Raw genomic sequence first — 27,878 nt, 5'->3', positions numbered from 1 at the left:
AGTTCTTTACTTATGTAAACTCTAGAAGGAAGGGGATGAATCAGATTGGTTCACTTGATATTGATGGTTTAACTGTTGATGATCCTGCTCAGGTAGCTAACAAACTAAATCAATATTTTGCATCTACATTCACACATGAGGAGTTATTCAGAAAGGGGAATGCCATAGATGAAGTAAACACTGACAGTGGGCTAGATGATCTTGTAATAATTGAGAGTAAAGTGGAGGAGAAATTGTTGAAGGTAAACACAAGAAAGGCACCTGAGGTGGATGGGATCTATCCAGTTATATTAATGGAGGCAGCAAAGGAAGTAAGCAATCCGTTAGCCTTAATTATGAGAGCTTCCTTGGACTCAGGGGAGATACCCACAGACTTGAGATGTGCAAATGTGACCCCAATTCACAAAGGAGGATCAAAGGCTGACACAAGTAATTATAGACCTGTGAGTTTAACTTCTGTTCCAGGAAAATTAATGGAGGCACTGGTTAACGAAGCACTGCAGGATCATCTAGACAAGAATTCAGTTATATCTCAGACACAGCATGGTTTTGTTAAGGGAAGGTCTTAACTTTCTTGCCTGACCAATTTGATTGGATACTATGATGTAGTCACAAAAGAATTGGATGCAGGGAATAACTTTGATATTATATATTTGGATCTTAGAAAGGCTTTTGATACTGTTGCACATGGAAGACTGCTGCACTAATTGGAGCAGTGTGGCATTGGTGGCAAATTGTTGCTGTGGATAAAGGGATGGTTGAGTGGCAGAAGACAGAGTGGTAATTAATGGACACTTCTCATCGTGGACTAATGTTATTAGTGGAGTCCCTCAGGGTTCAGTGTTGGGTCCATTGTTGTTTTCTGTATTTATAAATAATATTGATAATGGTATATCAAGCTTAATGTCCAAGTTTGCAGACGATACAAAGGTTGGCAGGGTTGTTAAGGACACTACTGATGCTATGCTGCTGCAACAGGATCTGCTAAGGTTGAGCAGATGGGCTGAGAGGTGGCAAATGAAGTTTAACATTGACAAATGTAAAGTACTATGTATGTGAAACAGCAACCCCAGAGCAACGTATAAACTCTGTGGTACTACACTGACAGTGGTAGAGAATGAAAAGGACCTGGGGGTAATTGTGCAGGCGGATATAAAGTTCTCTGAGCAGTGCAGATGGGCTGCAAGAGTAGCTCATGGTGTCTTATCAATGATATACAGAAATTTTTCTGGCAGGGATAAAGAGGTGATTATTCCCTTGTATAAGGCAATGGTCAGGCTGCACCTTGAGTACTGTATACAGGTCTGGAGGCCTCATTTCAAGAAGGATGTAGAGCTGCTGGAACGAGTACAGAGAAGGGCAACAAGGTTAGTGAACAGAACGCAGGGTTGCTCTTACGAAGAAAGGCTTAAGTTTTGCAAATTACAGAGTCTGGAGACTAGTCACCGGCGACGTGATCTGATAGAGGTGTACAAAGCCTTGAATGGTTTGAGCATGCTCAATGCTGATGGGATACTGCCTCTTGCTCAGAATAATCACCTGAGAGGGAATAAATTCAAATTGAGGAAAGACAGATGTAGGTTAGAGGTCCGGAAATTTGCCTTTAGCCAGTGGGTAGTTGGTTGGTGGTACAGACTTCCATCCCTTGTTGTGGAAGTTGATAGCCTAAATAAATTTCAGGCTCAGCTGGACAGGTATTTCGAATGAATGGAGGGGTGAAGTGGAAGGGGTTTTTTTTTTTTTTTTTGGCTGATGCTGCATAAGCTTGCTTCCTTGCATCATATGCCTCTGCTAATGCTAACTCTGCCAACTTCTACACTAAGCCTGATATACCTTCATCAATATCATTGATAAATATACAAAACAACAGTGGACCCAACACTGAACGAGATTGTTTTTTTATTACTATTCACTCCGACGTCTACTAAAATTATTCTATTCTTAAACAACAGCAAAAGTACTGTATCTCAAAAACTAGAGCTAATAAAAAATTTCTGAAATCATATTCGCTTTTCTCGACACAAAATTAGTAAAGTTTGCATATTTTAAGAAAGGAAACAAATTCAAAGAATTTTTTTTGTTGAACAGTGTTACCACTCTGTATCCTCTCAATCAACCATCCCTTTATCCATATCTGTAACTTACCCCTGATGCAACACTGCTCTGATTTGTACAGTAGTCTTTTATGTGGTACAGAGTCAAAAGCTTTTCTGAAATCTTTTTACAGTATGATTTCAACAATTATTTTTTTAATTGCAGTTCCTTTGTTATGGTGGCCTCTAAGATTGATCACCAAAATCATATTCCAGTCAGCTTGATCAGAGAAGATCACCCTGTGAACAATTCCACGATGTACTTAGACACTCTAACCAGTGATTCCATTATTTTCCTGAAACACGAGTCAAACTAACAGCTCTGTAATTACTCGTTTTCCTTTTTTGATCCCCCTTTATGAATTAGGGATATATTCATACATTTCCAGAGTCCCTAGGGACCAGCCCTGAATCCAACAATGCTTTCATAATTATGGCTAAAGGTTTACTTACTTTGTTACTTCTGTTAATATAATTGGATAGATTCCATCAAACCCACTGCTTTTTTTACATTTAGCCTCAATAAGTTCTCTACCATTTTCTTCTCAGTTATCAGAAAATCATTTAGCTCCCTGTTAGGGTATGATACACTTCTGGCATCCCCATCCCTAAAAGACATTCATTTGTGTGAATGTAGATTCAAAAATATCTATTCAGTTTGTCAGCAACCTGAGCAGTATCATCAACAGTTAAAACCATTTATATCTATTGAATCAATGCGATTCATCCCCTTCCTTCTTCTGTTTGCACGAGTAAAGATGTCCTTGTTGCTTTTCTTTTCGCTGTTTTCAGAGACTTCTTGATTGCAGGCTAATTTATATTTACTGTAGGCCTCTATATCACTTGATACTTTATATGAATTTTTTTTTTTCTCTGCCGCAAGTCTGATCAGCTCATCTGACAGCTATTCGGGTATAAGCCTTGAACAGTATCTCATAATTGACATAAAAAGTTTAATAGCTTCTACAATTACTTCCCTGAATGCTTCCCATTTAGAATTTGCTGATGGCAACTGATGTTGCCATCAGCAAATAGAATTAAAAAACTCTCTGAGACCACTTTAGTCGCCTTTACAAAAGCAGAAACCCTTCCCTTTGCCCTCAGCACTAGTTAGATTTTTAAGTAAATTCCATATCAGTACACTATGATCATTATTACATAGTGGTTCTTTGTCTGAAAATTTTTATGAAGAGTTGTTGTTGATGATCAAATCAAGAGTATTCGATAGATTGAACTGTACATGGTTGTACTAAAAGTCACTATAAAATAATACAGCCAATTCCATGCAGATTGATCACCAAGATACTATTTTATATTCAAATAAAAACATTTTGAACTGCACACATTGTTAGAATTGCTTTAATGAATATGGTATGTATATAGAGTCAAGAAATTTCTGGACTGGTTGCACGGCACAGCACAATATGCTGTTGCCAAATTGCCAAGTTTCACCTTATATCTACATGTAGAACAGCTTAAGAGAGAGTTTTTTTTTTTTTTTTTTTTTAACTATCTGTGTCCTTGAAAGCATCACATACTAATAATACTACAAAGGGATTACTAATATCAGTAAGTATGAGCTTTATGTTTTGCCTAAAATTAATTACTATGTTTAATTTCCTCCTCTAATATAATCATACTCATGACCATTGACATGGTATTATTGACCTCTAATATAATCATACACATGAAAAAATATACATACATGATTAAACATACAAGAAAATAAATGTTTAAAATATACTGGGTTAAAAGAGTTAAAAATATAATGAAATAAAATCTAAAAACATAGGAGTTTGTGGCATCTATATGTTGCCTTTATTAACTGGTAACATTTGCAAGAAGGCATTGAGTATTAATATATAAAAACAAGAATCAAAGGAACTAAGTGTGGAAGGGAAAGGGAAGAAGTAATTCCAGATTGTTCTAAGGTTAGCATAACCTCAACTCGTTCACAAATTACTCAAAGGGGAGGGGAAGAGAAGACTGGGGGGGGCAATGTCCATCCAACTCATGTAGCACTACATATTCAAAGATGGACTGTATTTGCTTACCATTATTTCTGTTCAAAGTATGTCTAGTGCTGCCTGTGTGGGTGGATTCCAACTAGCAGCAGATTTTGAAATCTTGTGTGCTAACAATAATTTGAACATCATTTGGCCTGAGGTCATGTCCATCCTGCCAATATACACAACGATTGCTGATTAGTCAAAAAAAGCATTCTCCGTGGATGTAATGGTCTTTCTAGCAGTCCTCCAAATAATGAATAGCTTGACCAATATAACCTGCACTGCACTCTCCTCATGTTATACTATAGCACTGGTCAGCATCCATTTCCTCCCTGAAATATTTTTGACAGATTCTCATAGGAAATATATTCAAAAACTGAGTTATGTACTTAAAAAGTTCTCATCACCCTCAGTTTTCAAATATTGTAGATTAATGACCAAAAACCAAGACTAGTTAGTTTAATCATCTTTTCCATCTATTTATTTTTTTTTTTTCTAGAACGTTTGAGAGATTTCTAGAGCATTCGAGAATGTTCTAGAATGTGTGCGGAAGAAATGTCGGGATGTTTCTGGGAGATTCTAGAACTTTCAACGGAGTTCTCTAGCGGTATATATACAAGTGGATTCTGCACCAAGCAAGCATTTTCGTATTTCAAAAAGTATGTTTCAGAGAGCAAGTGGTGAACAAGTGCTTGTTAACAAATGTTGTGTGCATTAGTATAATTCGTGGTCTAAATTAGAAATAAAATAAAAATCTACAATTTCTTAATTGCATTCTTTTGTGCACGTACCTCAACCATATATGAAATATGTTGTGTTTTTGCTGAAATAAGCCCGATAGCTTTTGCTACATTTGCGGAGAAGTGGTATTAAAATCGCAGCAGAGGCCATTGTCACAATTTGTAAGAAAAGCCTGTGAACTCTATTTTGGATAGATGAAGATAAAGTATGGGCTCCAAAGATTTCTTGTAGCTCATGTTCAAGTATATTCACAGGCTGGCTTAGAGGTAATCATAAATCGATGCCTTTTGCTGTTCCAGTGATATGGCGGGAACCTCGAGACCACATAAATGATTGTTACTTTTGCATGATCAGTATTTCTGATTTTTCTGGGAAATCCAAGCATAATATAGAGTATCCCAACGTACCTTCTGCTGTAAAGCTGGTTCCTCACATTGATACAATGCCAGTGCCAAAACTACCGGAAACTTATGGACTTGACTCTGATTCAGGTCAGAAAAGAAGTCTCCAGAAGATGCACAACCCAGTACAAGATCCAGACTTTTCAGCTCTTGATACTGCAATGCCACATCCAATTACTCAGGCAAAATTGAACGATTTGGACCTCTCCAAAACCAAGGCGCAGTTAGTAGGATAACATCTTTAGCAGTGGGATCTTCTTGAAAAGGGTGTCAAGGTGTCTTTTTTTATAGGAAGTGGCAAATCTAACATAACCTGTTACTCCATGGGTGTTGTAGTTTTAAATGTTTTTCACCAACCTTATGTAGAAATAAAACACAACGAAAACTGGAATCTTGATAACTGTGTATTTATAATAAATTATATTTGCCTGTATTTACAATAAATTATATTTAACTTTACAACTAAAATATATGAAATCTACATATAAAATATACATTAAAATATACTGGGTTAAGAACAATAAAACATATTAAAATATACTAAATTAAAAGCGATAAAACCATAGCTTTCGAAGGCTCCTGCCTTCTTCTTCAGTGGTATTTTCTTTGTTCTGCGGTGCATCTTTAAATACCAGCAGGTTCATGGTACTAATCACGTGTTTCACGTGTTCTGTTCTCTTGTATTATGGAATCGGAAGTGGGTCATGTGGAACCGCTCATCCCTTCTGAGGATAATAGCGTCAAAGAGGGGATGGATCCGCATTCCTCTATCTCTATTAATGTTCACTGTGGAACAGATCCGCAAACTCTCCAGCCACTTGCAGTCCCAGAACTTATGCGCCCGATCGGTCATGATAGCATCGTCCGGGGAGATCTGGTGCTGCTTCTCCCAAAAATGCTCGGCCACACGGACTTACCATACTCCGCATTTCTTATTGCCTTAGTGTGCTCCCCCAGATGATCTTTGAGACGGGGTTTTGTTTCCCCTACATAACACTCCCCACAATCCGGGCATCTAATACTATATACAACCCCACTTGCATTCTCTTTTTGAATGGAGTCCTTTACTTGTGACACGATTGTGTGCAGCCCCGGAAGCTGCACACAATGCGTCTGATAATTTCTTAGTATTCTAGTTATATGATCAGTTAGACCCAGATAGTAGGGAATGTATGCAGTGGATACTGGCATAAAAGATTCGCCTCTCCTCTGATTTCCTTTAATATATTTTTCTATAATCCTCTGGAGGTAGCCACATTTTGTAAGATCCGTCGTGACGCATTCATACTCTACCGACATACTCTATAGAAGAGAATGAAATTATGATATCTTTCGATGTGAAATCTCTATTTACCTGTATTCCGATTGACCATGGAGTGGGTTTGTCACATATGGCCTTACGGAGAGATACCACTCTAAATACTAGAACACAATTGAATTTAGAGGATATTGAGAAAGGTATAGAATTATGCCTCTCAAGCACCACTATGGTGTTTGATAATACTATGTATAAGCAGGTTAACGGTACAGCCATGGTCTCCCCCATTAGCACAATTATAGCTAATTTAGCTATGGAGGAGCTTGAGGCTAGAATATTTAATGTTAGTGTTCTCCCTATGCGCTCCTGGAAAAGATACGTAGATGATACATTTGCAATTATTCAAAAGGAGAGTGAAGATCAGGTATTGAATATTTTAAATGGCTAGATGTGTTGGTCTGTAGGGAAGACCAACAACTAAAGACTAAGGTCTATAGGAAATCGATGTGTAAAGGTCAATATTCGAACTACAATTCAGCTCAGGCCAGCCATCATAGGAACAGTGTGATTAGAACATTAGTTGACAGGGCAAAATCACACTGTAGTACCTCCGAGGATAGAAAGGTAGAGTATGAACGCCTCACGACGGATCTTACAAAATGTGGCTACCTCCAGAGGATTATAGAAAAATATATTAAAGGAAATCAGAGGAGAGGCGAATCTTTTATGCCAGTATTCACTGCATACATTCCCTACTATCCGAGTCTAACTGATCGTATAACTAGAATACTAAGAAATTATCAGACGCGTTCTGTGCAGCTTCCGGGGTGGAGGCTGCACACAATCGTGTCACAAGTAAAGGACCCCATTCAAAAAGAGAATGCAGGTGGGGTTGTATATAGTATTAGATGCCCAGATTGTGGGGAGTATTATGTAGGGGAAACAAAACGCTGTCTCAGAGATCGTCTGGGGGAGCACACTAAGGCAATAAGAAATGCGGAATATGGTAATTCCGCCATGGCCGAGCATTTTTGGGAGAAGCAGCACCAGATCTCCCGGACGATGCTATCATCACCAATCGGGCGCATAAGTTCTGGAACAGCAAATGGCTCGAGAGTTTACGGATCTGTTCCACAGTGAACATTAATAGAGATAGAGGAATGCGGATCCATCCCCTCTTTGAGGCTATTATCCTCAGAAGGGTGTATGCGGGGAGCATTGCTGAGGCCACGTTATGTCAAGGATCTGGGTATACCATGTGTACACCCTATCCAAAAATTTCATTATTTCATACAGCATGTCCCACCCACTCTTTCTTACTATTGAATACACCATGAATTATCAAACTAATAGAGTAAGCTTATCTGCAAAAAGATCTAAACCTCCCAAGCACTTCCTCTCAGTTATCGGTTAATTCAACTACTGCTCATCTCAGATGCCCAAATTATTCGCCGTATGATTCCTTTCTCCTCGAAGGTGGTACTTAGGCATATGACCGTTCTGATATTATCTGTCAGACTTGAAAATTTGGAATCGCCTCTCTTTTATCTTCTCTGGCTTAAAATCTCTCTACCTCATTGTGTCAAATTCATCTGTTGTCTCTACCATTCTCCCGACTCCACTAATCACTTGGAGCTCTTTGACTTCCTCTCTTTGCAACTTGACTTTCTCCCGTCCAACTTTCCTAACGGTGTAATTTTCCTTGGTAATTTTAATGTTCACAACTCCAGCTGGCTTCCGCTTTCTAGTCACACCGACCTAGCTGGTCAAGATGTTGAGGCTTTTGCAATTACTAATGAAATTGCCAAGACTGTTCATTTACCTACAAGAATAACGGACAATCCTAATCATACAGCCAATACGCTTGATCTTTTTCTCACAAACAACCCTTCTAAGTACATGGTCAAGGTCCTTTAGGCACTTCAGATCACAACTTGGTGATTCTCTTCTCCAATGGAACCTTTATCTCATGGCCATTCTCAACTCGTGTTGTTTGGCATTACAAGAATGCAAAATGGGATGACCTGCGAGACTTTTCTTCTTTTCCTTGGTCGGATTACTTTTTCAAAACTTCTGATGTCAACGTTTGCTCAGATCGTGTCAGTGAAGTTATTCTTGCAGGAATGGAATCCTTTATCCCACACTTCGCTTTAAAATCTCGTCCTTTATCTAAACATTGGTTTTCCAATAAATGTGCTAAGGCTTTTCAAGAGAAGAATGTTGCATATCGTAATTGGTTTGTTTCTAATTCTTCAGTTTCATTTTCTGCCTACACCAAAGCTCGCAACAATTGTAAAGCAGTTATTAATCAGTCCAAACTGGAGTTTGAACAGGCTAAGAGTAGAAAACTTGCTTCTTGCCCTAATGGTAGCTGAGCATTCTGGTCTCTTGCCAAAGCTATTGCCCGCAACTTTTGCCCATCTCTGCTCCCACCTCTATCCAAACCTGATGGTTCTGTTGTCACTTCAGCCAAGGATAAAGCTAACCTGCTAGCATCCCATTTTTCTTCCAACTCATTCCCAACACACTCCATTCAATGCCTCCTGTGGTCTTCCGTCAAATGGATGTTAGAAGGATTTTGACGAATCTTGATGCTAAGAAAGCTCCAGGTCCTGATGGTATTTCTCCACTTGTTCTCAAAACCTGAGCTCCTCAACTTACTCCTGTTCTTTGCCGCCTTTTCTACTTTCTTATTCGAAAGGTGTTTTTCCTTCTTCTTGGAAATTTGCTCATATCCAGCCAGTTCCTAAAAAGGGTGACAAATCCCTCCCATCCAATTATCGTCCCATTGCAATTACTTCTGCTCTTTCTAAAGTAAAGGAGAAATCAATTAACCGCCAACTCTTAAACTACCTAGAAACCTTCCGTCTGATCAACGATCGCCAGTATGGATTCCGTCATTTTCGATCCACTGTGATATTCTGGCTTATGTTACCCATTTATGGACTAATTCAATGGAAAGGTTTGGCGAAACACAAGTAGTTGCTCTTGACATCTCAAAGGCTTTCGATCATGTTTGGCATAAAGGTCTTCTAAACAAGTTTCCATCTTATGGTTTGCCTACTGTTTTTAGTTATTTGGTATCTGGTTTTCTCTCAGATCGCTCACTGAGGGTGATAGTAGACAGCTCTCTGTCTTTTAACTTCTCCACTAATGCCGGTGTCCCCCAAGGTTCAGTTCTTTCCTCCACTCTTTTCCTCTTGTATATTAATGACCTTCTTCCATTGACTGGAAATCCTATCCATAGTTTTGCCAATGATAGCACATTGCATTCCACTTTCCATTTTGAGAAACCTTGTCCTGCTGAATTAGCTTCAACTTCTTGAAAATCTTCTACCAATTCCTTATTGCCGATCTTCAGGGAATTCTCCAGTGGGGCAAAGACAACTTAGTTGATTTCAGCCCTTCTAAAACTCAGTCTTGTCTTATATCTTGCAAAAAGGATTCTTCTGCTTCAATGCTTATCTTTTGACACTCCGATTTCTAGGCAAAATGATTTATCTCTTTTGGGGATTACCCTGATTTCTAATCTCTCTTGGCGCAAGCACATTACAAATATTGCTTCCTCTGTATCTAAAAAACTTAGTTTTCTCTTTCACTCTCGGCGTTACTTTTCTTCCAAACAGCTGCTCACTCTGTATAAATCGCAAATCTGCCCTGCCATGGAATATTGTTCCCACAACTGGGGTGGTGCCCCCAAGGCTTCTTGATTCTATTCAAAAGAGGGCAGTTAGGTTAATTAATGATTCATCTCTAACAGAGTCTCTCCACTCGCTTTCTCATAGACGTACTGTTTCTGCGTGCATGCCTCTTCTACAGATACTTCCATGGGCACTGTTCTTCTAAATTGGCTTCTATAATTCTCTCTCTCTCTTTCAAAACAGTCCGAACACGTGCCACCACCAGCCAACATCCATTTACTGTCCAACTTCAAACTCACAGAACCAACTTTTCATCTTCCTCATTTATTCATTCAATTGCCGTTTTCTGGAACAACCTTCCTTCATACGTATTTCCTGAAAATTACTGTCTACAGAAGTTCAAGTCCAATGTCAACAAATATCTTCTTTCGTCTTCTCAACCTCCAACCCAAGCACGATACTAAGTACTATAGGTTGTAATACCTCTCGTGTTTTGGGGTTTACATAAAAAAAAAAAAAAATTTACAGTGAAATTGTGGATGAGCTAATTTTAGCATACAGAGAGTTGGGGTGCAACATGTCATTAAAGCTTCATTTCCTACATTGCCATTTAGACTTTTTTTCCTGAAAACTTGGGAGCTGACTCCGTTGAACATGGTAAAAGGTTTCACCAAGATATTTCTCAAATGGAAAAAGATTTCATAGTTTCTATTCAAATACTACTGACATTTAATTTATTGATTTTATTAATTTAAACTACCATGCCCCGAACTAGAGCAGCAAAGCAACGGGCACAAAGTGGCAGGAGTGTTGTGACTCGGGGGAGAACTGAGGGGGGCGATTCTCCAACGCGTCACAGCCTAAAAAAATGTGCAACTTGTGAAATGTTTGCCGAACTCTCTGGAACGGAACATGATATTGCCATGGGGGATGTCTTTGTGTGTGCGCGATGTAAGGAGTGTAAGGAAATCAGGCGACAACTCAGCGTCGTTATGGGCCTATATGAGAGTTTGAAGGACAGGGTGGATGCCCTCGAAGGAAATAAATTGAGGGGCCCATCAAGCTCTCAGCTGCCCACATCAATGCCAGAGCTTGCACTTGGTCATCACGCAACACAGCGGCAGCCCCCAAGGCAGAATGCGCTGGTCCCACAGGAACTATTAGTTGTTGGTGACTCTATTGTCAGGGAAACGGGGAACATGCTATGTAAAAAGGATAGGTGGAACAGGACCAGGATATGTCTGCCAGGGGCAAAGGTTGATGACGTTGTAGAGCGGATATCATCTTTCAAGGGCACAAAAGGTGATATAGTTGTACACGTTGGCACTAATGATATTAAGAGTAGGAGACCGGCAGAATTACTCAACAAGTACAGGTCACTGTTGAAAAAAAGCCGAGAATTAGGGTTGAATTTAAAAGTGTCTGCAATTCTGCCCAGACACGATAGGAGGGAGTATATGATGAGAGCCTTGTCGATCAATTCGGCCCTGGAAAGATTGTGCAAGGCTCAAGGGGTAGAATTTTTTTCAGCCTGGACTGTACTTGTTAACAGGAGAGATTGCTTCTACAGGGATGGGATACACTTAAATAGAAAGGGTGCAAGAATATTTGCTGATGCTATCGAGGCAGTGTTAGGTGGGTCGGAAAACTGCTAGCTTGGGGATACAAAGACTAATAGTTTAACAGTAACCGCAGGCAGAGGTGAAGGTGATTCTTGCACAACTTCTATTAGAATAAGAAGCGACCTGGAGCGAGGGGTGTTGGGGGTTTCAGGGACGGATGGCAGTCATCCTGGAATAGTTGGGTATATGGGATGTGTTAGGGTAACAAGGAGTAGGCATAGGAGCATGTATGCTTGCATGTATACCAATGCTAGAAGTATAGTAAATAAATTTGATGAATTTGAAGTGTTGGTCAAGACATCAAAGGCGGATATTGTTGGGATAGCAGAGACGTGGTGTCACAAAGATATAAGGAATGCAGAACTGGAATTTGGGGAGTACAATGTGTACAGAAAGGATAGACAGGACAGAAAGGGAGGAGGTGTTATGCTGTTAATTAAGAAAAACATAAAATCAAAAGAAGTGCATCCAGTTGATATAGATGGACAGTGCACTGTTGAGTCAGTTTGGTGTGACATAAGCACTGCAAAAGCAAAAATAAGAGTAGGAGTGTGTTATAGGCCTAATGACTCGAATGAGTACAATGAACAATTGTACAGAGAAATAGAGTGGGCCAGTAAATCAGAATGTCTTATAATGGGGGATTTTAACTTCCCAGATATTGACTGGAACTTGTGGGTTGGTCACTCACACACTAGTCAGACTTTTGTGGATTTATTGGATGATTGTTTTCTGCAGCAGCATGTTCGAGAGGCAACCAGAGAAAGTAATACTCTTGATCTGGTTATCAGCAGTGATCATTCGTGTATTAAGAATTTGCAGATAAAGGAACCACTAGGTGGCAGTGATCACAGTGTGCTGAAGTGGGATTTACTCAAAGAGGTAACTACCGTCAGGGGTAAAGGAAAGGGTTTTTGCTTCTGTAAAGGGGAGTACAGTGGTCTCAGACAGTTTTTAAATTCTGTACAGTGGGATCGACTGACGATGTTACAAACAGTAAATTCCAAGTGGGAAGCATTCAAGGAATTAATCGTGGAAGCTACTAGACTTTTCATACCGATGAAGAAATATTGTTCAAGGTTTAGGCCTAAATGGTTATCAAATGAACTAATGAGACTCGTGACAGAGAAGAAAAATGCATGGGATGCATATAAATTATCAGGCGACGCAGAAGCCTGTAGCAGATATAAGCTAGTCTGTAATCAGGTCACAAAGGAGGTTCGGCAGGCAAAGGCGGATTACGAGAAATCTTTGGCAAAAGATGCTAAGAAAACCAGCAAGGATTTCTTTACTTATATAAACTCTAAAAGGAAGGGGCTGAATATGATTGGTCCACTCAACATCGATGGTTCGACTGTTGATGATCCTGCTCAGATAGCAAACAAACTGAATGAGTATTTTGCATCTACATTCACACGTGAGGAATCATTACAGTTTGAAAATGGAAGAAGGTTATCAAATTGTAGCAGTGTGCTTAATGATTTTATAATAACTGAGAGCAAAGTGGAGGAGAAATTGTTGAAGTTAAACATAAGAAAGGCACCTGGGGCGGATGGGATCTATCCAGTTATATTAAAGGAGGCGGCAAAGCAACTAAGCAAACCCTTAGCCATAATTATGAGAGCATCCTTGGATTCAGGGGAGGTTCCCACGGACTGGAGATGTGCAAATGTATCCCCAATTCACAAAGGAGGTTCGAAGGGTGACACGAATAATTACAGACCAGTTAGTTTAACTTCTGTTCCGGGTAAAATAATGGAGTCACTGGTTAAAGATGCATTGCAGGATCATCTAGACAAGACTGCAGCAATAATTCAGACACAGCATGGGTTTGTTAAAGGAAAGTCTTGTCTGACAAATTTGATTGGTTATTATGATGTGGTCACAAAGGAACTGGATGCAAAAAATAATTTTGATATCATATACTTGGATTTCAGGAAAGCTTTTGACACTGTTGCGCATGGAAGACTACTGTACAAATTGGAGCAGAATGGTATTAAGGGTAAGTTGCTACAATGGATAAAAGGATGGTTAAGTGGGAGAAGACAGAGGGTGGTAATCAATGGGTGCTGCTCTTCGTGGACTAATGTTATTAGTGGAGTCCCACAGGGTTCGGTGTTGGGTCCACTGTTGTTTTGTATATTTATCAATGATATTGATGAAGGTACATCAGGTTTAATGTCGAAGTTTGCAGATGACACGAAGGTTGGCAGGGTTGTTAATGACAGTAATGGCAGTGTGCTACTGCAACAGGATCTAGATAATTTGGGCAGATGGGCTAAGAAGTGGCAACTGAAGTTTAACCTTGACAAATGCAAAGTACTGCATATGGGTAGAAGTAACCCCAGAGAAACGTACCAACTGTGTGGTACTACACTTAAGGTGGTAGAAAATGAAAAAGACCTGGGAGTAATTGTGCAGTCAGATATGAAGTTTTCTGAGCAATGTAGACAGGCTGCTAGGGCAGGTCATGGGGTTTTGTCAATGATATATAGGAATTTTGCTAGCAGGGAAAAGGAGGTGATTGTCCCTCTGTATAAGGCAATGGTCAGGCCACGCCTTGAGTACTGCGTACAGGTCTGGAGGCCTCATTTTAGGAAGGATGTAGATTTGCTTGAGCGTGTACAGAGAAGAGCAACACGATTGGTGAGGGGAATGAAGGGATCCTTTTACCAAGAGAGGCTTAAGTTCTGCAAATTGCAGTGGCTGGAGACTAGGCACCTGCGCGGTGATCTGATTGAGGTCTATAAGGCCTTGAATGGGTTGAGCACGCTGAATTCTGATGGGATCCTCCCACTTGTTCAGAATACGAACCCACGGGGACATAAGTTCAAATTAAGAAAGGATAGATGTAGAATAGATGTGCGGAAATTTGCCTTTAGCCAGCGGGTGGTTAATTGCTGGAACAAACTTCCATCTGTCGTTGTGGAAGTTGATAGGTTAAATAAATTTAAGGAGGAACTGGACAGGCAATTGGAGGGTATGGTGTGATTTTTTTTTTTTTTTTTTGGCTGATGCTGCATAAGCTCCTACACTTGCTTTCTTGCATCAAGTGCCACTACTACTACTAGATACGAGGGGAAAAATGGAGTCCAAATATGTTGGCAGACTACTGTTGGAATCTTCTATGGGAGACCCCAATGGATGATTATAAAAGGCAAAAAAATGACAAAATAAGTGTTTTGTTAGCAGTTAAATATTTTTGTAAATAGAATAAGGGTAATAAACCCGTTGTTCAATATTTAGTACCGTGTAACATTTTCTTAAAATATATGAAATTTTTTTTTTACTAGAAACTTAGTTTTTACTTTTAATCTCTTCTCCGTTAAAATTGGTGGGCATTACAGCAATATGGTTGCTATATTTGAATTCAGCAATATCAGATCTACAAGAATTATCCTGAATTTTAATAGGGAGCAAAATATATGTTTTTGTGGTTTTTTTTTTTTTTTTGCTGACCAGCGTAAACTATGCCTTATCTTTGCATATTTCTGATATAGGATTTTTAAGCAGTTTAAAATGTTTAAGTAGGTTTGAGTTTGCAGTTATCTTTAAAAATGTGAAAAAGAGAATGTTGTGTAAACCATAATTATAATTCTGTTTTTTCCTTCTCCTTTTAGATATGCGCAAAGCCCTGTCACGTGATGTAGCTAAAAAGTCAGTCATTCCACTGTCATATCCTGTACGACCAGAGGATATTGAATAACCATAGATATCAAATAAATTGCATATTCAGGGGATTGTTTTTCTGTAGCATGACTTACTGGTGCAAATGAAATTTTCTACAAAAAATCTTATTTTAAAGACAGCCTGATAATCTTGCTGCCCTTTATAAGTAATGGCAACTGAATATAATGATGATTATTGTTTAGAATGTACATTGAACTTTTATAGCTTTTAATAGTAGATTCATTTTATGGTATTTTTAAGCAATTGCTGCAAAAATATTTGCTTCATATTGAATTTAAATCTTTTGACACTATTTAAATACTTCATTTATCTATTTAAGAAACTTCTTTATTTAGCATTTACTATTAAACTGCTTACTTTGTTCCAAAGTTTGCATTCAGAGCAGTTTGTTGTAATAAGCATTGTAGATTTTGGTAATTAATACAGTATATGCAGGTTTTTGTATTGTATCATTCTTAAAACAGTAGACCTTATGTATTGAGTTAACACATCAGTAATTTATTAAATACAGTTTTTTTTTTTTTTTTTTTTTTCGTATTAAAACTGGTTTCATTCCTTTGGACTGTTAAATGATTTTATAAATCATCTCAAATTTGAGAATTGAATATATTCTGAAATAAACAAAAAAAAAATATTTATCACATGGAATGCACTTTAAATTGCATTTCTTGTGGAAGATTTTGAAATATCACTAAATGTTTACTGAAACAATTTTGCTTTCTTCTGGCTAATTACAATCAAAGTTCATAAATTTTTTCAAGGTATCAACAATACAATAACAGAATATTCACCAAACCAGCTGAAACAAACAGCTTAATCTCTTTTTTACCAGGTACCTCACTATATCAGCATTTGTACTGAATCATGAAAAAGAGATAAGATTTTAGAAATATATTCTGGGCCTAAACAGAAGAGTAAGCTGAACTAAAATTACCCAAAAATGAAATGAATGTCAATCATCAAGGGGTCCATTTTCATCACATGCCACAAGGTCTTGGTGAACAAAAGAGGAAAGCATAGTAATTCCATAACCCCTAAACCAAGCCTTTCAAGTGGAGCCATTATGCTAAAACAGTGTAAACCAGTTTAAATATTCCTAAATATCAAAAGGGAATATAACTTCATAAATAGATCAGTTACTATATGACAGAAAGTATTCAGAAACACATAAGTGGTTGTAAAAAGTGCTTTTAATTCAAAAATATAATACGTTGTAGGACCACTTTTGGCTTTTATGGTAACCCTCCCATGCAGAGCTGTGCCAAGGGTGAGGTGAACGAGGCTCTTGCCTCACGTGAAAAGCTGAAAGGGGCACCAAAAGAAATATTAAATAATTGCCAACATTCCCATTATTAACAGTAGGGCACAATTTTTCATTCTTGCTTCAGGTACTAAAATGGCTGGGCAAGGCCCTGCTCCCAGGCATACTTTCTACCAGCCAGAATACACTTTCATTCCTCCTCCTGCAAAACAGTTCTCAGAACTGTTTTGGCCATGGCCTATACAGTGGTCCATCTTATTACATAGGTTTTCAGTGGAGTTGAGGATCTGAATCTCAGTTGGCCAATCCAGCTTTTCAACATCCTTGTCCACATATCAGTGACTTGCAGCATTATTGTACGAATACTGACAGAGACCCATTTTCATATTGCCACAGCCTAGGTAGTAGTACATAATTGTCTATAACTGCATGGTTTCAGGAACTACCACCAGCTGAGTCCAAACTATTTTGAATCAAATTTTATGGTCAAAATGATATACCAACAGGGAAGCATCTCTGGGCAATCTCCACACCTAAATATGTCCATCAGAATGAAATACTGTAGAGAAGTGTTGTCACTCCATATCACCTTTTTTTATACTGTTCTAGATGCCATGAATAAAATAAATAAATAATCTGTTTATACTTCAGGACAGCCACATAAGGTCAGCAACAATGTCACTAAAAGCAAGTTTTGCATTGGTGAACTTGATATGGTTGGTATACTGACATGGCTTCGTGGATTTGCTCCGTGATGATTTCTGCAGGACAGCATGTGTCATGAAGTATGAACCACGTTATTTGTGGCTTGTCAAACACGTTCTCTGAGTTGTGAAACTGTTCAGACTCTCTCTCCCCCTGAACACCTACAGCCTTCCATCTTTGAATAATATCCACCGCAATAGATTTTGCAAAGTTCAGAAAAGTTGCAGTTGCCTGCAAAGCAAGGTTACTGATATAGCATTAAACCACCATCCATCATTGAAATCCAATCCATGACCCACAATGGCTTCTGATATGCTGCTACACAAGCAGACCTACAAAATTTATATTGGTATGTGTGAGTTGACATGCATGCATGGGGCAAGCTTGGTACAGAACACAATACTTATGGAGGTGGTGTCTGAATACGTTTGAGCATAGTGTATTTGTGGGGTAGGGGGAGAAGTTCTTATCACACCCTCTTTAATTTTCCAGTTATAACTTTATTATTGTCAAGTTTAGCCATATGCTTCTCATTATCCAAGTGATAATTACAAATTGTTAGACTTCTTTATGAGGATAACTCACCTCTATAAATCTCCTGATTAGACTTCCATATGGGGGCGAAGAATGGAGAGAAAAGTGCTGGGAACCGTTAAGAAGCACAAGCCTTCGTGAAGTGTTTCAATGGTGTGGAATTCTTGATACTGCCATTACTGAATATAATATAACTGAAAGTAGAGGGATATTAAAAAAGGAAAGAAATTGTTAAAAAAAGAACATGATGGTAAAAAGAGCACTAGTCTTTTCAGATATGTTGTCAATCAAATATTGTATTCAGTTCTGGAGACCACTGTTTTGTTTTTTAATTTATTTCCCTTTTTAACATTCTTCTATTTTCAGTTATATTATATTCAGTAGTGTCAATATTAAAAAATGCTGCACTCTTTTGGACTACACTTCAAGAAAGCTGTGCTTCTTAATGATTAATTGCACCTTTAGCTTTCCTCCCACTATTTTCCCCCTTTCCCATGGAAGTCTAATCAGCAGATCTGTAGAGTTGAGTTATCCTTATAGAGAAGTCTAACAATTTGTAATTGGAGAGGGTTCAGAGAAGGGTGACCAGATTGAGTGCAAAACAATATATATGAGTAATGGTTTAGAAGTTGTAGACTGCAGAGTTTGACATACAGATACTTAAAGGGAGATCTGATTCAGGTGTATAAGATACTGAAGGGACTGAGTAAAATGAATGAGAAAGGTTTGTTCTCCCTTGGAGTGAGGTGTGAACTAGGGGAACAAATTATAAATCTCAGGGAATAACAAGATTGCATCTCATGAAGTTCACATGTGGGTTGTGAACGTTAGAATAAGTTGTCTTCCAGTGTGGTGGAGACAGTGAGCCTGCTAGGTTTTAAGCAGAATTGGATTATTACCCTTTGTGGGTATAATATGAATTTTCTGTTTTATTATTTTATTTTATTTTTTTTTTTGGCTGATGCAGAAAAAGGTTTGCTTCCTTTCATCATTTGGCCTTACTAATACTAAACTCAACAGTGGTCTGTCATTTAGTCTCTGAATCATCTGCTTTATGTTTAACTATGTCTGATGCTTCCATAGTGTGCCATTTATAGCCATTGTTTACTTTGACTAAAATTTGGAAATTGTTTATCTGTCACTTTTGACCAAGGTTACATGCATGCGAAGATAATTCTGTTAATCTGGTCCTATGCATATACCACATTCATGGAAGCATGCACACTTGCTTCAGATGTTACTTGTTACAAAAGTGGAGCCTACATATTTGGCTGGGACTGCCTTGTTGACAATTGATGAGGTATACTATGTTATTTAAGTCACAAATATTGTAGGTCGGAATGCAGAATGGACATAGAACCAGTGGTAGTACAGTAAAACAGGAAAAGACTAGCTTAATGTCCATATATGCAAAAATGTCTCTTAATCTTGCAGGCTAGCAAGCTGTGGTATGAAAAGGAAACAATTTTATGATTTTCAAAGGCACTATTCTTGTTAGGGTAGTTGGAGGGTTGGAAACATGAACGACAACCTCTCTTATTACCGTGGGAGGATAGTCCCTAGTATAGAATAACGAAATAGACGTAGCTCTTATTCTAAGTCAGCAGCGAAAAGCAGTATTTTTTTGCATTTAAGATTGTCGAGCCAAATATGTAGGCTCACTTCCATTCAGTACAGTCTCAAACACATGTACACACTGCCCTAAATACGCATCCACATGGGGACCATATTAATGGAATTGTGTTCACACACACACACACTCAACCTTATTCACAAGCTGCAGATAGATGATGACTATAAACTGCATATCCTGGGAGCATTACTCATAACTAAATACAAATCAAATCACTCAAACACTCTAAATGCCAGACCACCTGTTGACTTTTCCAATGTCTGCTGCCTGGATAAAATTAAGTTCACAAACATCTATATGAATCCACAGCATGCAACGACCCCAGATATATAAATCCCTGGATTTTCGAGAGCATCCATATGGTAATTGATAATGTGTCCAAAAAGATTGGTACTCTTTTTAACACTATGTTCTTTTTTAAAATTTCTTTCCCTTTTTAACATCCTTCGACTTTTGGTTGTATTATATTCAGTAGCGCCAGTATTAAGAATACCACACTCTGTTGCTGTGCTTCTTTTATGGTTCCCTGTACCTTTAGTTTTCTTCCCCCTGCTCTTTCTCCTCTTCCCAGGAAGTCTAATCAGCAGATCTGTAGAGGTGAGTTATCCTTATAAAGAAGACTGACAATTTGTAATTATCTTATAAAACTTAACCTCTAACTATGTATTCAAATTTTCAGTAAAAAAAATACAGGTTTTTATTTTTTCAGATTTGAAATTACTGTCTCTAGAGAAAATCAAGAATGAGTATGTGCCATCATCAAATGCCTTTTCTTAAAAGTTTTTTTAAAGCAAGAGGATATGCTTGCGACGTTGAAAGATAAATATTTTCCATAATGCAACTATATAAATTATTTGGTTGCCAACTTAAAAAGAGGTAATTTGACTTGAATGACTTGAACGAGTCAGGGAAGACAATTTCAGTCATGTGCTCTGAAAAAAAATATTTACCACTCAAAATGACTTTCTCATGCCAATACATAGAATAAGGGGAGACTATTGATATCCAACAAATGTGTTTTGAAAATAATTTGTGCATATTTGATCATGAACAAATTTCACTGGTCCAATAAATTTAAACTTTTATTTTATTTTTTTCTTGTAATAAAATATGTTATTCATGTGTATTTTGTAGTGCCAAATATGAATATAACCTTGATTTGGATATCGCGCCTGGTTTTTGTTAAAATTAATATTTTTGTTTTATTTGTTTATGAAAAAATTTAACAAGCTTAGAATGTGAATCTTTATGAGCTTAATGTTTTAAGCCTTGGTTTTTGCTTGTATGTCACCCAGCTCCCCTTGTGTCCAGTGGTAACCAGCAAGCATGTTTGGATTCACATGTCCTCATGCCATTTTTCCCCCTTGTTCATCACTGAGGTGGGCCAATGCAGGACGTGGTCAGCAAGTTCCCATTGTTTGCTAAACTTTGATTTCCTCAAAAAAAAAGCGTTACCAGAGGGCCCTGAAGGCATTCCACTGCTTTTTCTCAATGACACATTCATATATTGAAGGCATCATCAAAGAACTGTCTTTGAGTAACATTCTGAGGTGGGCCAATGAATATGCTCTTTTATTTTACATCATGTGAAAGGGTTTTTTTTATTATTATTGGAAAACTGTCTTTTGTTTTGTAATTTTCAAGTTTTTTATTGAGCCTAATTTTGTATGAAGAGGATGACAATAAAATCTTTTCCCAGTCAACTAATGGTGACTGGTTAATGTTCTGTCTAGGAATTATGCTGTTCAAGATGACCAATTTTTGAGTATAATTATACTCAAAAATTGGTTACAGAGGTTACAAAGGAGGTTAGGCAGGCGAAGGCAGATTACGAGAAATCCTTGGCAAGGGATGCAAAGAAAAACAGCAGAGTTCTTTACTTATGTAAACTCTAGAAGGAAGGGGATGAATCAGATTGGTCCACTTGATATTGATGGGTCAACTGTTGATGATCCTGCTCAGGTAGCTAACAAACTAAATGAATATTTTGCATCGACATTCACACATGAGGAGATATTCAGCAAGGGGAAGGCCAGAGGTGTATTCAACTCTAGCAGTAAGCTACAGAATCTTGAAATAACTGGGAGTAAAGTGGAGGAGAAACTGTTGAAGATAAACACAAGAAAGGCACCCGGGGTGGATGGGATCTATCCAGTTATATTAAAGGAGGCAGCAAAGGAGGTAAGCAAACCCTTAGCCATAATTATGAGAGCTTCCTTGGACTCAGGGGAGGTACCCATAGACTGGAAATGTGCAAATGTGACCCCAATTCACAAAGGAGGATCAAAGGCTGACACAAGTAATTATAGACCTGTGAGCTTAACTTCTGTTCCAGGAAAATTAATGGAGGCACTGGTTAAAGAAGCACTGCAGGATCATTTAGACAAGACTTCAGTTATAGCTCAGACACAGCATGGTTTTGTTAAGGGGAAGTCTTGCCTGACCAACTTGATTGGATACTATGATGCAGTCACAAAAGAACTGGATGCAGGGAATAACTTTGATATTATATACTTGGACCTTAGAAAGGCTTTTGATACTGTTGCACATGGAAGACTGCTACACAAATTGGAGCAGTGTGACATTGGAGGCAAATTGCTGCTATGGATAAAGGGGTGGTTGAGGGGGAGAAGACAGAGAGTGGTAATCAATGGACACTGCTCATCGTGGACTAATGTTATTAGTGGAGTCCCTCAGGGCTCAGTGTTGGGTCCATTATTGTTTTCTGTATTTATAAATGATATTGATGATGGTATATCAAGCTTAATGTCCAAGTTTGCAGATGATACAAAGGTTGGCAGGGTTGTCAAGGACACTACTGACACTATGCTGCTGCAACAGGATCTGGAAAGGTTGAGCAGATGGGCTGAGAGGTGGCAAATGAAGTTTAACATTGACAAATGTAAAGTACTACACATGGGAAACAGCAACCCCAGAGCAACGTATCAATTCTGTGGTACTACACTGACAGTGGTAGAGAATGAAAGGGACTTGGGGGTGATTGTGCAGGCAGATATGAAGTTCTCTGAGCAGTGCAGACGGGCTGCAAGAGTAGCTCATGGAGTATTGTCAATGATATACAGGAATTTTTCCAGCAGGGATAAGGAGGTGATTATTCCATTGTATAAGGCAATGGTGAGGCCACACCTAGAGTACTGTATACAGGTCTGGAGGCCTCATTTCAAGAAGGATGTAGAGCTGCTGGAACGAGTACAGAGAAGGGCAACAAGATTAGTGAATGGAACAAAGGGGTGCTCTTACGAAGAAAGGCTTAAGTTTTGCAAATTACAGTGTCTGGAGACTAGGCACCAGCGAGGTGATCTGTGATAGAGGTGTATAAAGCCTTGAATGGTTTAAGCATGCTCAATGCTGATGGGATTCTTCCTCTAGCTCAGAAAAATCACCTGAGAGGGCATAAATTCAAATTGAGGAAAGACAGATGTAGGATAAACGTGCGGAAATTTGCCTTTAGCCAGCGGGTGATTGGTTGGTGGAACAGACTGCCATCCCTTGTGGTGGAGGTTGATAGCCTAAATAAGTTTAAGGCTCAGCTGGACAGGTATTTTGAACGAACAGAGGGGTGAAGTGGAAGTGGGTTTTTTTTTTTTTTTTTTTTTTGGCTGATGCTGCATAAGCTTGCTTTCTTGCATCAAATGCCTCTACTAATGCTAATGCTTCTTTGCAATCACAAATTTAAATCTCTTTAGCTATAATAAATCCATTGTATCTTATCTTCCAACTGAAATTATGGAAATTTGTGAATGATCAATAAGATATTTACAATACAAAAGCTCTTTCATTTTGTAATCAATATATACAAATCAAAATACTTAAAAGAAACATGAAGGATGTTTCACATAAATGATAAAACTAACTGTACATGCTTGGCACACGTACTACTTTTTTTTTAATAGACTTTCATTTTAGTGAAAAAAGGTTATGTTAATTTACACCCCTAATTCGGAACGGATTCAAACAAAAGAAATGTGGGTTTTTAAAAACTTTCATTTTTGGCTAGTTAGGTAAGAAAAGGAGGAATTACCTCCACGATGTCTTGTAGAACACTTCTGTGCTGATACTCTCCATTATTGAATTAACTATCTTGTATCTTGTCTTCCAGCTGATTGTCCATTGGTAATCAATGGACACTATTCATCATGAACTAATGTTATTAGTGGAGTCCCTTAGGTTTCAGTGTTTGGTCCATTGTTGTTTTCTGTATTTATAAATGATATTGATGATGGTATATCAAGCTTAATGGCCAAGTTTGCAGACGATACGAAGGTTGGCAGGGTTGTTAAGGACAGTAATGACAGTATGCTGCTGCAACAGGATCTAGCACACCCAGGGTCCTGAGCTGGATATCATCATTCTTCTCTTTCTTGGTGGTTCCCTTTTGACTCTCTCTCTCAAGGTAACTCGGGAATTTTTTTTTTGGCTGGTGCAGCATAAGCCTCAGGCTTCCTTGCACCACATAGCTAATAATAATAATAAAATAATAATAATATGGTGCAAGAAAGCCCGAGGCTAATGCTGCACCAGCCAAAAAAAAAAAAAAAAAATTTGAGTACCTCGAGAGAGAAAGAAGTAGGAAGTAATCGCCAAAAAAGAGAATGATGATATCCAGCTCAGGACTCTGGGATGGATATCATTGCATGATGCATTCTTCTCTTTTTTAGTTATTCCCTCTTTTACTGCACCAGTTCAGCAATTTTATTGCCACGCCTCATATATAACCTTGCTGATTTTGCTATCTTCAGAAATGTTGAATCAATATTTTGTTCAGGACAATTGCTCTTCATTTGTAAAATTTCTTCATAAAGCAATGATCAGATTTCTTCATAAAGCAATGACCAGGAAGAATGGTTGTGGGATAGATGTGCATAGGTATGTAGGGAAAAAAAAAAAAAAAAAAAAAAAGAAAGAAAGAAAACAGGAAGTCACATGATTACTGTATTTGTTTAGTGAATTCTGCACTGATATCACAGATCACACCACTGTTTTACATTTATTTTAAATTAAACACCTCTCATTATGGCTCCTAAAGTTAATAAACCTCATACAGAGAAAAGAAGAACAACATTAAAGCTTAGTGACAAACTTGATATAACAGTGGTTTTCGACCTTTTTTTTAATAATGGCACTGTTGAGTAATTTATTTTATTTTGTGGTACCCCCTCTCAGTTTTCTGCCTGTTAGATCAAATTCTGTGTATATATAATGGTCAGTCTATTTTTGTTTTGTTTTGTTGAGTGGTTCACATCTCTGTTAGTGATATTTCACATAAATTTGGACCTGGTGCCGTTAAATTTCTATTTAATTGGCTTTCAAAATTCAATGAATTATTATTCTTACATTTAGATTTTCTAAATTACTTTAGAGTTTCTGCTGCAATATTTTTACTCTTATTACCCCTCTATTCCCTCCCCGTTTGGTTTGATTTAATTTTGACTATTTTTGCCATACTGCTGCATTATTTTAACTCTCATTCTAATTTATTTGTATGGTTATATATGTATAATATTATAAAAAAAAGTATGCTGATATGATAGTTATACGATATTTATACAAAAGTTAGCTGTAACGTAATATTGTATGTAATGAAACATCCTTTATACAGTAAACCCTCGATTTAACGGCCCAGACAAATACTGTAATGTACATGTTAATCTCGACCATATTATTATTTTTTTTTTAGGTTATACAAAACGTCAGTGTTATTATTAATTAAAAATTAATAATAATTACTTATTTCCGTTATTGTTTTGATAATTACTTTTATTTTTATAATCAAATTCAGGAAATTGTTTTTTATTCTTCCTGAAAACATGTTCAAATAGCTGTTTTCCCAGATTAGAGATAACAGATATGAGCAGGTGGTGACTAGTGAGCTGAATGTGACTCAGGACACTAAACTGAAGGTCTACCGACTCACTTTGTTTCGGTCTCAGTCTGCCTCAAGCTATTGTGAGGTCAGGTTGAATACAGAGAGTTTCTGTGATTTCTGAATTGACTTTATTAAATAATTTTGCAATCCTTACAATTTAAAATGGCATCAAGTGACAGAGGAGTTAACAGAAAGCATGTCAACTTAAATATGGCACATTAGAGCTAATTGAGAAATTAGAACCAGGCGTCTCAGTAGCACGCATTTCTGAAATTTACGGCGTAAAAAAAAAACCAAACTGTTTCTGATATCCGCAAATCAAAGGCCAAATTGCAACATTTTATATTTACAACAGAATATTACATATTCTTTATTATAATTTAATAATTTTATATTGTACAGTACTATTTATTGTATTAAAGCTTTTTTTTTTTTACATTAAGAACAATAAAAAATGCATCATCAGGTTACATTCGATTTAACGGACACCCCTTCTCCCCTATTAGTCCGTTAAATAGAGAGTTTACTGTAATGTGAAGTTTTTTTTATTTTGGAATTGGAAATAGAATTATCAGTTGACATATGTAAATACTGTCATTGTGGTTTATGGAGCAATAATGATGTACCTTTTATAATGAAATAAATGCATAAATTTAAAAATAATATATCTTTAAGCAACTTAAACCCAAATTACGTGGCACCCTGGAATGTTGTTGCAGCATCCTAAGGTGCTGTGGCACCCCAGTTGAAAACCACTGATATAATAAAGAAAATAGAATGGGCGTAAGTAGGAGTGTATTAATGGCAGAATTAATATTGGATCGTCAACATTACTTTTTTATGTTTACATATTACAGGATGGTTATGTTTTTTTATGTCTTCAGAAAGTTTGAGGATCTCTAGCAAACATGTAGTTCAGTTCACAATAATCTCTCCATTTCTTATTTAGCCTCATTATTTATACATTAAATATATTAAAAATAAAACTTTCTAGATAATGGAAAAATCGAAATAATGGCACCTTCAATACCCGAAGGATCCATTATTCTGAGTGTACTGTACATCTCATTATATGTGAAAAAAAATAATAATAAATAATAAAAAATAAATAAATAACACATTGTTCATGCATGGTAAAAAACATTTTTTTTTTTTTTTTTTTTCATTTATTTTTTGATTTCTTTTTTTATGTTCGCACTTGTTTCTTAACTTACAGGTTGTAAAGTAAAAAATGTATTTTTTTTTTACTGTACTATACAGCTAACTTTTTGCTAAATTCATGAAAATAATTTCTCATACAGTACATGTAAATTTTCATTACAAATTTCATTTACTTTTATCATATGTTAATTATAAAAAAATTTATAATGTTATCTGCATAAAATAAGCCAAAAAATTATGTTGGCAACAATTTGCGTTTTTTGGACACAGCCCTCAAATTTTAATGTATTTCTATGAGATAATGGATCTTATTTTGCGCATGTTCCAGGAACACAACTTATGCATAAATAATGACTGCCCCAAAATTGTAAATCATAAGCAAATTAAAAACTTTTATACAGTGATGTTATATTAAAAAAAAAAAAAAAAAAAAACTATTTCTTTCAACTTTGTTTAAATAGAGATTAGCATTGTTATACTGTGCGTGTAATTCGGGAGATATCTAGTCAAAACTTTATAAATAAGCTTTAAAATGTATACAAATGAAGCAAATATAAAAAAATATATTTAGAGTTTATACAGAAACAATATATTTACAACTGCATGGCACCTTCACATGAAGATTTATGTGACTATGTAAATATGTATCACATGAAACTAATTGCTGAAGTATAATCACAAAACAACCACAAGGGCTATTTGCTGCTGTGTTACCCATTATTTGGTGCATTGTGGAAATTGGGCCAATGGTAGTAGAAATCTCATTGTGAAACTGCCAAAATAATTGAACAGATAAGAGTATTTTATGTTATTACTAGCCCTGCAGATGATGTAAGGTGTGGCAGAAATACACCAGACAGCAATATCAGCAGAGAAACATATGTTGCTAACCCTAACATTACAGGTGTTTAATTTACTTTAAACCACATGTAAGAAAAAGAGTAAATAAATTATTAAAATGTTTCTTCATATTATATTTCATTGCATTTTCACTGTTGTGCACATAAGGTACTTTTCTAACTATATATATGCTGACTGGCCACTTCCTTAGGAACATAGAGGTTAATCTATGCAAAAAATGTAATGGTATGTGGCATGTACAGGAAAGCACTATAAAGCCATGTGAGTCAATCAGTTTACTGACAATAGGAAACAGACAGGATCTCACAGACTTCCTAAGAATTGATTGTCAGCACACATTTAGCAGATACTACAGCAGAGAGAGAACAGCTGCACTGGTTC

The 27,878-nt window shown here is 37.2% G+C and overlaps 1 protein-coding gene across 1 annotated transcript in view; it reads left to right on the top strand.

Annotated features, from left to right (window-relative positions):
* Positions 1–15,602, top strand: part of Naa20A (N-alpha-acetyltransferase 20 A) — a 166,786-nt gene extending 151,184 nt beyond the window's left edge. The window contains exon 6 of the mRNA XM_090376522.1: positions 15,386–15,602. Within this exon, the coding sequence (XP_090232648.1) occupies positions 15,386–15,471 (86 nt within the window). The 3' untranslated portion in view covers positions 15,472–15,602. The remainder of the gene's footprint in view (positions 1–15,385) is intronic.
* The last annotated feature ends 12,276 nt before the right edge of the window (positions 15,603–27,878 follow it).

This window comes from Mastigoproctus giganteus, chromosome 6, assembly GCF_048544385.1.
Source record: "Mastigoproctus giganteus isolate SK-2022 chromosome 6, ASM4854438v1, whole genome shotgun sequence".
Lineage (NCBI taxonomy): Eukaryota > Metazoa > Arthropoda > Arachnida > Uropygi > Thelyphonidae > Mastigoproctus > Mastigoproctus giganteus.
Note: the sequence above shows the minus strand (reverse complement) of the source record. Positions and strands in the feature narration are given on the sequence as shown.